This window comes from Podarcis tiliguerta, assembly GCF_965153285.1.
Source record: "Podarcis tiliguerta genome assembly, chromosome: 5".
In the NCBI taxonomy this organism is placed as follows: Eukaryota; Metazoa; Chordata; class Lepidosauria; order Squamata; family Lacertidae; genus Podarcis; species Podarcis tiliguerta.
In genome coordinates, this window is record NC_139538.1 from 13,395,405 (window position 1) to 13,407,999 (window position 12,595).

Genomic DNA, 12,595 nt, shown 5'->3' on the forward strand with positions numbered 1-12,595 from the left:
TTCAACTTGTTAAATGGAAAACTGATCATAGATCTGGCTAGATATCTAGATATAGATATACACACACCTCCTGATTAATGAAGACCCCTATCCCTATTAGCACATATGTAATATTCTCATATAAATATTTTCATCTGTCCATTTTTACTTGTTTTTATAACAACATTTTACTTTTTTATGATCCTGTTTTATGTTTCTATGCTATTTTTCCTGCACCTTTGGGGATATTTAAATCACAAGTTATTTAGGAATGCTTATAAACAAACAAATTTGCACTGACTCACTGGATCGATGCATTGCAATGGGCCACACATTTCTGAGCATGCTCATAAGCAACTAGGTGTTAAGAATGAGGCCCACCAGGTCTCCAAACCCTCCAAGTATCCCTACTTTCCAGGGACTTCCCTGGTTTAGAGAAGCCATCCCAGTTCTGATTTGATCCTGGGATGTCCCGCTTTTCCTTAGGACGCCCCTCTTTGCATTGGAGAAATGTTGGAGGGCCTGGAGCTATCCAACCCCTGAGCCATCTCAAGGCAATCCTGTATAGGGAAGGGTTTTTAAAAAATGTTAAATGATGTTTTCATATATGTTGGAAGCTGCCCAAAGAGCTGGGGCAACCTAATAAGATGTGTGGGGTATAAATAGTAAAGTTATCATTATGGAATGGGATGTCCTTATTTTCATTGAAGAAATGTTGGAGAGTATGGTGTTTCTGAAATCACCAACCAGCCTGCCTTGCATGTGGTCTCCACATTTCAGGTGTAAGTTAAATTCAGGAAATGGAGAGGGGGGCAGTGCTGGCATTGAGTCCATTATGGCTTGGGCCTGAAATTCAACACAGAGATATGGGTTTTAATCATAATGGTGTTAGGGAGAACTCTTGAATTCATCACTACAAATTCCCCCTTTCCAGTTTTTGGCAGCAGCAAATGGATACTTGATCTGCTGAGCCGGAGAAAACATGTGTTGTGTTGGCTCACTGACTTTGTCAGTGTCTTGTGGATTATTTATCATGGCTCTCTCTCTCTCTCTCTCTCTCTCTCTCTCTCTTTCTCTCTCTCTCTCTGTGTGTGTGTGTGTGCGTGAATGATTTATATACTGCTTCACCATCAATACATATAGGCAGTTTACAAAATACATATGTTAAGGGGACTGTAAGTTGAGCAGTTAATGTGCATAACTAGCCATTGTGCACATTCACCCATTTTCATGGATAATGTGCACATAATCCTTCTGTGTAAATAAAATTGTGCACATTTCACTTTCAATATGCACAAGCTTGGGAAATCTGCATGTATGGACTGAATTTCATACATTCTCTGGCCACTGTGCATAATCCCCAACTGACTTTGGATAATGTGCATATTTTGACATCATTTTTGTACATTCTCAGGTTGTATATACATGCATTATGCACATTCTCCTGTCACCATACACAGTCTGAAAAAAATACTTTTTTTCTTCTATTTCTTGTTCAGAAGTGTGCAATCTGCTCTCCTCAGGCCCACTGTCTAATCTTACATGGTCCACAACATGCCCTCCTGGATCAGCCAAGCAGTAAGAAAAAAAGGGGAAGGGAGAACTAAGTAAAATTCAAATGTTTTCTGCAGTGCAGCAACCTTCCCACCACTTTCAGATGTTCCCTAGTGAGCTGAGCAGCAAAAGAGGGTTCTCCAGGCAGTATGTATGTACACACACACTAAGGGGAACAAAGGAAGTGGATCTGTGTGAGATGGAAATGAGTGCTCCCCATTCCTCAGCTGGCTGGCACTTAGAAAAAGACAATGGCAAGAGCTGAGAGTTAAGTTATGTGAGCTACAGTAGAAGCAAAGCAGCAAAAAGGCAGAGAGAGAGAGAGAGAGAGAGAGAGAGAGAGAGAGAGAGATGTTTGGTTTCTGTTTGAATCCAAGGTTCCGGCAATGGGAGAAACAACACCCTCTTGGAGCATTAATGCTGTGAATCCCTCCATTGTAGGCTCTGGTTGTATATACGTGTAAATGAACCATATATCATAAAGACACCACAGTCCCCGCTGTGCCTCACTTCCAAAGGAAACACGAATCCTGGGTAAGTGCCAGGAACCCCTGGAATATCACACCACTCACAGATTGGGGTGGCATGCAGCAATGCGCGCATGCATGTGCGCACACACACAACTCAAGTGCTTCTTCCCACAACTCAAGTCTGTGATGGATGGATAGACAGATAGACAGACAGATTAGATAGGTATTATGTAATAAATTACAGGTATTTGATTGCCCACTCCACCTAATAGATTAAGATTGTATCAGGTGGGTGCTCTTTAAATAGAATTGCAGCACAATATACTCACACAAATCAGGAACTGGAAACATATGCTAAGCAGAAAGAGTATCTCGCATACCGACAACAAAAGTGAATTGTAAATTATTGCACAACATAGCCCTAGAGGTTCCAAGTCAATATTTAATTGCTCTGAGAAAACAATGAAGACACCAGGTAGGCTATGCGAAAGTAATCTGATACAAATCATAGCAGGGTCTGGACATTGAACATTGTGTCACACACAGCTATTAGATTGCACTGTTCCCTGTGCAAGTGGAAAGGAGAGGACTGTCAGGCGAAGCAACAAAAATTATACCATGTTTCAAGGACTGGAGTTAGATTGCATTCAAAGCCAGAGATGAGCAGGAACACCAAAGCGAGTCAAATTCATTTTCTTGACAGTGCATCATTTTTTTTAATCGCCAGGTAAAAGCAGCAGATTGATGCTCCCCACACTCTGGGAGTTAATAACAGGGAATTAAGTGGAGCAGCCAGAAAGACGGGTTCTGAAGAAATTAACTTATGATAGAGCAAAAAGAGTCTTCTCTTAGGGCTAAGGTAATTCACAGGCAAACCACAGTTTACAAACCTGTGAGGCAAACCACAGTTTCTAAAACACACCACCTCTTGCCCAAACTCTTCTGAGGCTTTATGGGTAGATGCTCCTCTCATGCTTCCATAAAAAAAGGTGATAACACCGTCAGATGCTAGAATTAAACATGCATTACGATGTGCTTCTGCAAGAAATATTCAGAAGAAAACAACCTCTCTCTTTGCCAAAATCTACAACAGCTAAAAACACTCCGAAAGCTCCAGACTAAAGCATAAAAGATCTTAACTCCTCTAAACTTTTGCAAACATCAGCTAACTAAAACACAGCTTTTCATTGAAATGTATTTTACCTGTGTGATATAAAACAACACTAGCACAATATTTTTCCCCCTCCAAGCACAGAGCTTCAAAATACCTGTTCCCTCACAAGCTTATTTTATCAGGATTTTTTTTTTTAACTAATGCACTTTCCACTTAAAAGGCGCCAGACTAAATTCAAAATATGAGAAGGTGGAAAATGGCAGTGAATAACATTTCCCAAACAATCTTACTATCCAAAAGTCCGAAGGAACACAATAACCCTGTCAGCACAATATCCAGACGTTTGTCACATCACAAACAGAAACAATTGTGTCTCAGTCAGCGCTTGCCATTTGCCGTAGATCCCTCTGCACGACTAATTACTGTAATACAGGATGAGTGCAAACGACAAAGCAGCGTATCATTCTGAACATCTGCACTCTGCTTCTGTCATCAAAGAGGAGTATAATAGCAGGTTAGGCTGCACAATAACAAATTTGAAATCCACTGAATGCAATCCTTTCCTCTTTTAAAAATAAGAAGCCTCTCCTTTTTTTTAAGGCAGAAGAATCTGCAAATTGTCTTCTAATTGATAGAAAGAGTATCGCACAAGGCAAGAACTATTTAAAATCTGAATCTTTCTTACCAAGTACCCCAAGCCGGTAGTTGACGGTGATGACTATCACATTGCCATAGCTTGCCAGCACACTGCCATCATATAAATTTCCAGTGCCTTCCATGTAGGACCCTCCGTGAATATACACCATCACAGGTTTGGGCCCCCCACTATCTCGAATGTCTGGAAGAAAAATATTGAGAAGTATGTTATCCTGAGAACATTGTGGTGCACATGAAAGTCCTAGTTTGTTTCCTTTCTACCCCAAAGCTGTTATTTATTTATTATTATTATTATTTTGAAAAGTGTTTCCCAAGCAACATATGTGAATTATGACATCTTGTACAACATCTATCTCTGTAATGCCTAATAAAGGTTTGGAGATGCAAATTATGACATCGTTCCCTAGCAGCACATATGAAACACTACATTGTCACCAGGTGTCATTGAAGAGGAATTTTGAGCACACACAAAAAATATGACGGCCACCACTGGGTCACATGAAAGTCACAAAAGTTTATGGCTCACGTCTCTCCCAGTTTGGGAGCACCTACGATCCTTTTCAAACGAGGTTTAGCATTTCTATGGATTGTGTGGTTTTCCTTTCGTATGGCCATTAGATTTAACCGTGGCAGTACAATGATAAATCTAAAAGTTGAATGTCTACTTTTGGTTTGACTTTCTTCTGTAATGTTTTATTCTGGCTTGTTTTATTTGATGTTGTAAACCACTTTCAGATTTTTTTTTTCTTTAAAATTTAAAGCAGTATAAAAATAAAAACAGCAGCAACAACAAAAACCTGTCTGAGAGGCTGAAGAATCCTCGCACTCTAAATGTCAAAACCGGGGGTTATGTATATATTTGGGGGTTCTATGGTCTGATGTTTTTAGGCGGCTACTATTAGGATGCATATTCTGAAGTGTAGAAAAACTGCCTCACCCCACAAAAAAAGCAGGCCATTTCTCTCACAGCCCCAATGATGCCCCTTCAACTGAGGTGAAGAAGATGGATAAAGAATCGGACATAATTACAGGAGAGAGGTCTTAGCAAATGAATTCTAATGATGGGACATCTATTGTTGGAGGCAGAACAGTTCCAGCTCAGAAATATCTTCTGAGAAATGTGGCCCAGTTAATAGTTTGCAGCATAGTACATAGTAGAAATTACATTAGAAGCACAAGGATCCTGACCAGTAGCCTATCTCATTCAGTACTGAAAACTGAGCATTTCCTACTTACATTAAGTAAGCAATTACTGGTGGTTTCAGTTAATTAAATAATGAATTAATTAATTAATGGAGTGGTATGCTTATTAACTCATCACTGGTAACACCCCAGGTAAAGGTAAAGGGGTCCCTGACAGTTAAGTCAAGTCGTGAACGACTCTGGGCCTTTGCGGCGCTCATCTTACTTTACAGGCAGAGGGAGCCCACGTTTGTCCGCTCCGCAGACAGTTTTTCCGGGTGATGTGGCCAGCAAGACTAAGCTGCTTCTGGCTCAATGGAACACCGACACCAGAGCAGTGTACGGAAATGCCATTTACCTTCCTGCCAGAGTGGTACCTATTAATCTACTTGCACTTTTTGGTGTGCTTTCGCTTTCTTTGGCAGGAGCTGGGACCGAGCAACGGAAGCTCACCCTGTCGTGGGGATTCGGACCGCTGACCTTTTGATCAGCAAGCCCAAGGCTCAGTGGTTTAGACCACTGCGCCACCTGTGTCCCTAACACCCCAGGGCTACCCTTGAAGACGGTTTGGACACTGCAGTTGGTACAGTGTGCCATGCTCCAACTAGTTATGTGAACCATGAGGAGAGATGATGATGATGATGATGATGATGATAATTTATTTATTTATACCCCGCCCATCTGGCTGGGTTTCCCCAGCAGCTCTTGGCAGCTTCCAACAAAATATCAAAATACAATAGTCTGTTAAACATTAAAGCTTCCCTAAACAGTGCTGCCTTCAGATGTCTTCTAAAAGTCTGGTAGTTGTTTTTTCCTTTGACATCTGGTGGGAGGGTGTTCCACAGGGCAGGTGCCACTACCGAGAACGCCCTCTGCCTGGTTCCCTGTAACTTGGCTTCTCGCAGCAAGGGAACTGCCAGAAGGCCCTCGGCACTAGACCTCAGTGTCCGGGCAGAACGATCATATCATTCTGGTTTTGAAGGCTCGGTCAGTGTGCTAGCAAGCCCAAATCAAGGTCTTGCTATTTGTATATTAAGCTGTGAAAAATTTGGGGTCCGAAGAACCTGAGTGACCACCTTCCATGCTACCAGTTGACTTGGCTTTTACAATCAGCAGTTGATACCCTGCTCATGGCCCTGTCCCTGGCAGAAATCAGGATGGCGACGACATGACACAGGGCAGTATAACAGTTACATGCATCTCTGTTTATCCAGACATTTGGTTCTTCATTCTTCTATGCCAGGAGTGTGGTCCCTTATTTAAACATGTGGTTGCTATATTTTATGATGATGCATTGATCTTCCTTTTTTGTTGTTTCTGTTTAATGATTTATTGTTGAAGGTTGTTTTAACGATGTATTATGTGAAGCTGTCGTGCGCTCCAGAATATAAGAACAATGGGAAAGATAGGTTTTTATTTCTCTAAATTGCTTATTTTTCTAATCTAACGTTTTGCTCTCATTTCCACGTTTACAAAAAGAAAATTAAAGTCCTTGTATGAATTGCTCAGCACTGTAATGCAAAGTTCTCCAAATGTAAACGTTTGTTTGCAGTGTTGCCTAATCGACACCTTTTTTTGCAAAGCAATTATCCCTAAAATAATGCCTCTGTAAGTTATTTTCACTAATATATGCATATTTGTGGACACTTTACTCCAGCACATGCATTTTTGCACATATTACTTGGCTGAAGAACTGCATTGCAAAATTCAGAGAAGTATGGGTTTTGAAGGATGGTTGTGTTTTGGTTCTTATTTTAAATCACTGATAGATTGGTTGGGATACAAAGATAGATAATGCTCCACATTCATGTTTCAAGCTTAATTTCAGAAGGGCACTTTGCTTGCCTATGGCATGTTTGCATCCAAGCCTCACAATGAGGCAGGCGGCTTATGGATTAGTTCTCATTCCTTCCAAGCACAGCTATTGGTGGCTATTTACCCAAAGCATAGTATTCTGAATTTTTATTTATTTATTTTTTTGCTTCCTTCTACATATGCAAAAGTGAAGGAAGAAATAATAAAATATTAATATGGTGATCGCTAAATGACTGTTCGCAGCAGAAAGTGTACGTGGCTAATTGTATGCTTGGAAATTGTTTAAGAATTCATTTTTAATTAAAGTCACAGAGCACCAACTGTGAATAGTAATGAAATTTCGGTGGCAAAAACATGTACATATATGCACACATAAACTGGGGTAATTCAAGGAAAATTGGGACACACACACACACAGCCATACATTCCAATATAAAGCAAAGTTCAAGGTATAAAGGATTTTTTTGAATAAATTCAGCCTACATAATGCCTTTTTTATGACTTCCTTCTGAATATTATGCTCCGAAAGGTTAAGGACAGGCAGTACTGCAAACTCCTCTCAATTTATCCACATGCCACGGCAGATAAGAATAGAGATGATATAAATTTTCTCCACACTGCACTGTCAAAGATCTCAGCACTGACCTACAGGAAATCCACTTCTTTTGTGAACCATGAGATGGTTTTTTCCCCCATCTCAGTAAGTGTGAACATTTACTCTCAGTCTTGCATTTCCCCAGTAGTTTGGCAGGAAATGTAGGCAGCATTCATATGTTATTGAGCCCTCGGGCTCCTGCGGTGTTATGTCTGAATAGACTTTGCGAGTTTAATCCCTGCCTTGCCACTCCCAAAGGACTTTAGGGATGCTCTGGAAAATTCCATTCCATCTTTTTTCCCCCTGACTTTTTGAAGCTCCAAATTGTTCGGTCTTGTTTCTGAAGTGGCAAGAAAACACTAAGAACAACCCCTTGTTCTGCCTCCACTGCTGGAGGCAAAGTGCCTCTGAATATCAATTGCTGGAAATCACAAATGAGGAGAGGGCTGTTGCTCTCAGGTCCTGCAACAGCCGTAGGCCATTGGTTGACCATCGTGGGAACAGGATCCTGGACTAGATTGGCCTTTGCCTGATCCAGGAGGGCTCTTCTATGTTCTAGTGTTGTTGTTGTTATTGTTATTGTTGTTGTTGCTTGGGGGAGAAGACCCCCTTCACCTGACCGGTTTACAAACACACATTGACAAAACACCACACAAAAGCAAACTGCAATTGTGCATAAGTTCGCATTACGTTTGGGCTTAATGTACTGAGGCACCTGTGTACACTGGTAACCAGCTAACAGGCAAGTGCAAATTAATTGGATTAACTGATACTTGTTGCAAAGAACATGGAATTCAGGAGGAGGAGCAGGGGTGGATGGAAAACAACTTGTTCCAAAAGAGCTACACTGTTGCCATTGTTGAATCATGGAGCATTTCCCATATAATGCTGATTATAATAATAATAATGAGCTGGGAAAGATGGAATTAGAGTGGGAAAATGGGATGGCAGAGCATTAATTTCCATTACTGAGCTTAATTATTATGGCAATATTTGCAAAGTTATATTTCAATTTCTGTGCAGAGATTTCAGGTTTTTAAGAATGTATTTATTTTTATTAATGGTTATTGAAACATTATTTTATTTTAAATGTATTTGCTGGAACATTTATTATTTGCCAGTATTGTTGTTACTGGGTTTTTTATACCTAGTATATTGTGAGTTGCCTCAAAAGCAATTTCTTTTGAAGAAAGGCAGCATATAAAGTCTAATGCAGCCTTCCCCAACCCGATGCCTTCCAGATGTTTAGGACTACAACACCCATCAGCCCCAACCAGCATGGCCAATGGTCAGGGATGGTGGCAGTTGTAGCCTAACATCTGGTCTGATCCAATCAGGAGGTTGGGGAAGTCTGGCCTAGTCTATTAATTAAGGCTACACAAGCAACAGAATCCTTAGGTGCTGAGATGGAATGGACCACTTCGCACTGTAGCTAGGTCATTTATATTTTTGAATGCTCCCATATTGAAAAAAGAGAGCACAGGAAGCGGGTAGGTTTTCTCAGAAAAGTGGTGGATAAATGTTGCTAGTAGTATTCTAGTCAAGATATGCAGGATATGACCAAAGAAGCAAAACAGGAATAGTGGGTAAAAGCCTCAGCACCTAGGGCTTGCCGATCGAAAGGTCGGCGGTTCGAATCCCCGCAGCGGGGTGCGCTCCCGTCGTTCGGTCCCAGCTCCTGCCAACCTAGCAGTTCGAAAGCACCCTCGGGTGCAAGTAGATAAATAGGGACCGCTTTCTAGCGGGAAGGTAAACGGTGTTTCCGTGTGCGGCTCTGGCTCGCCAGAGCAGCGATGTCACGCTGGCCACGTGACCCGGAAGTGTCTCCGGACAGCGCCGGCCCCCGGCCTCTTGAGTGAGATGGGCGCACAACCCTAGAGTCTGGCAAGACTGGCCCGTACGGGCAGGGGTACCTTTACCTTTACAAGAGCAAGTAGAAAGCAATGGTTCAAAATCAGGTGCATCCAGGAAATCAGAGCTTACTGTGAGATGCTGCTAACTTATTAAGTTTCTTCCTGTTACCTCTTCCAGGGGCTGCTGGGGATCTTGGGCCATTGATGCAAGGGGAGCTGTCAGACGTAGCAATGCCTTGTCCCAATTTAGCAGATCTTGAAAATTATAGGCAAAAAATTACCTATGGGCAACTGGAACTTTTAGAATTAGGTATAGGCTCCTGGTTCCTAGCTGAGCTGGGTCTGGCTCTGCATCTCATGTTCAGATCCAATGCTGAAGAATGCAGCAAGGCTGCTCCAAGTGACAAAGGCTGGAAGCAGATTGAAGCCTTTTAACCCTCTGCCTCCAAGCTACCTCCTCCAGACTTTACCCCCTTGAGAGAATTTCAGAGCCTTGAAAGAACAACCTCCTGGACTGAAGACGGGCACTTCTCCTTGGTTCCATAGCCTCCTTCCCTGGATCAATGATGAGAAGTGGGAGATATCTGGATGTTGAGGATCAGAAGAAGGTGACTTAAGGGGTTCAGGCTCTGACCCAAAAGGCCCTGGCAGCAGAGGCGGATTTAGGAGATCACAACCAGTTTCGTCGCACTGGGCGTGGAGCCATGGTTGCACTGCAGAGGACGTGCCAACTATGATTTAGAATGGAGCACAAGAGGTAGGGGGGCACCAAATGTTGGTGCTGTACAGGCCACCATTGGTCTTTGAGACCCCAAGGTCTGCCACTGCTGATGATTTATGAGGTTCTTCTGTGATAACCTTGGGCATAGTGGTCTTCTTATCTTCAGCTGTCAGCTCAGAGCCCGTAACCTGGCCCAGCTCCTTATTTGGTGCCTCTGCATCTTCAAGCTCTGTGTCTGGATCACTACTGGACTCAGAGGTCATGACACTGCCTGCTGGGCAAGTTGTATGTCCTCTTTCTAGATCACCAACACAACAGTGGTACCTTGGTTCTCAAATGCCTTGGTTCTCAAATGCCGAAAGCCCTGAAGTAAGTGTTCCGGTTTTTGAACTTTTTTTGGAAGCTGAACGTCCGATTCGGCTGTTGGATATTGTTTCCGGGGCGCCTACACCAAACAGAAGCCGCACCTTGGTTTTTAACACTTCAGACTTCCAGAACGGATTACGTTCAAGAACCAAGGTACCACTGTATTTGGCGCTTTTGTTTTTGCTATTTATTTTGCGTTTTTGTTTTTTGAGACATTTTCGGATAATTTATTTTTGTGACTGTGTGGAACCCAGTTCAGCTACTGATTGATTGATTGTGTGACTGCGGGAATCGATAAAAGCCCCCTATCCAAACAATGACTATCATCAGTACAGGTAAGGGGGGAAAATCCTGTCTTATTTATTTTATAGTACAGCTTTCATGGATCAATGGTCTCGTTAGATAGTAAAATTCATGTTAAATTGCTGCTTTAGGGGTTGTTTTTAAAAGTCTGGTACGGATTAATTCATTTTACGTTACTTTCTATGGGAAAGCGTGCCTTGGTTTTGGAACACTTTGGTTTTGGAAAGGACTTCCAGAACAGATTAAATTTGAGAACCAAGGTACCACTGTATATATATTTGAATGGGGGGTTATGCAGGGGAACACTTTTAGACTTTCTTTTCTTTTTTTAAGGAAGCTGCTGAAGAATTTCCTAATTAAACTGAGACAAGCGTTCTTGTATAACTTACCTGCTGCTGGAAATGTGGGCTAGACAATGGAAATGCTGACAGCCCCTTCATTGCTTATAATTATATGGGAGCTATTTTCATGAAAGCTTTGTCAGGATTTATTCTCCCCATACTTTCAAGTGTTACCAATACAATTATGATAATTCGGTGCAAGCTCTGTCTTTGTCAAGTGGGGGTAAAAACACAGCTAATGGCAAAACTGAAAGCACAAATCATTTGAATTTTTAAACCAGGAGGTCCTTCATGGGCATGCAATGGGGCGCTAAAGCCTTTTCTGTTTATGCGTGATCATCTTGCGCAATATAAATATGCACTTGAAGCCTGCAGTGTGGAAAGTAGCAGGCTCGCCACTGCCACCAACTCCTTCTTGGACTTTATTGCCACATCAGCATTTTCAGCTCACGCTGGGCAAAACCTGGTTGATAATTCGAAGTACCAAACTCACCCATCATGCCAGGCTTGCATGTTGGGGTGGTCCATCTGAATATGGCCTTGGCGTGGAAAACAGTACATGCAAGGCTCAACTGCATGTGAAAGGGAGAGCAAATGTGGTGCAGTTGTGTACAGGATCAAAACTGGGGAGATTTGGGATCAGTTCCCTAGTCGGCAGTGATATTTGCCCAGGCTGTAATCCTAAATGTACTAAGTAGGGGGGCAGGGCCATCTTAAGCATATCCAGCACCGCGCGCCCCCGTTTCGCAGTGTTTTTTAGGGAGGATGGCACTGTCGGCAGGGCTGGAGGAGGCAGGCAGTGCCTGGAGGGTGGCTCCTCCAGCAGGAAAGAGGCAGAGGCTGGAGGCAGTGGCAGTGGCGCCTCCTGGCTCAGCTAACCGTTTTGTGCCACGGTGGCCACAGCAGACGGAGGCTCCAGGTGAGGTGCTGTTTCGGCACGGCACGGCGGAGGTGGGCAAGGGTGGTGAGCTGATGCCGGGAGGTGCCACGTCCAGCCTCCGCCTCTTCCCTGGCACCCTCCAGAACTTGGCGCCCTGGCGCCCCGCGCCACTAGCCTCTACCCATTGAACACAGACAGATTTGCTGCTGAGTAGTACTATTTAGGATTGCACTTTCCATGAACATGGACAAGAAGGGAATGCTGGATCAGAGCAAAGGCTTATCTAGCTCAGCACCACTTCAGGAAGAGGTTAGAAATGGAGGTTGCCAGGATAGGGTTCTCTAAAATTGTCAATGGCGGCCAAGAATGTTTGTTGAGCAATCCCCCCTGCCGCTGTGATTAGAGTTTCATTCCTCTGTGATAGATTACTGCTAATAATTCCCATGGGAAAATACCAGTGCTGCCCATGGTAAGATAAAGAAATTGATATAGTTCCTTTTCCCACTTTGTTGTTGTTGTTACGAAACTAGAGAGCTACAGATCATTAGGCTGTAATGCGCACTAGGTGCCTTTGGGGGGTCTTCTGAAAGGAAAAAAAGAAAGAAAAATGATCTAATTAGAGCTGGGTCAGTGGTAGAGCCCAATGTTTCATTGCTGCATGGATTGGGAAAAGTTGGATATGGGTAGTGGTAAAATGGTTTTTTAAAAAAAGTGGAAGGGAACATTGAAAGGAAAACGGTTCACCTATTATTATTACAGATGTGG

At 42.8% G+C, this 12,595-nt stretch overlaps 1 protein-coding gene across 10 annotated transcripts in view; it reads right to left on the reverse strand.

Annotated features, from left to right (window-relative positions):
- NLGN1 (neuroligin 1) overlaps window positions 1-12,595 on the reverse strand; it is a 628,941-nt gene that overhangs the window by 284,928 nt on the left and 331,418 nt on the right. For all 10 annotated transcript variants that reach the window (XM_083442050.1, XM_083442045.1, XM_083442044.1 and 7 more), the window contains one exon: window positions 3,803-3,955. In XM_083442050.1, coding sequence (XP_083298176.1) covers window positions 3,803-3,955 — 153 coding nt within the window. The remainder of the gene's footprint in view (window positions 1-3,802; window positions 3,956-12,595) is intronic.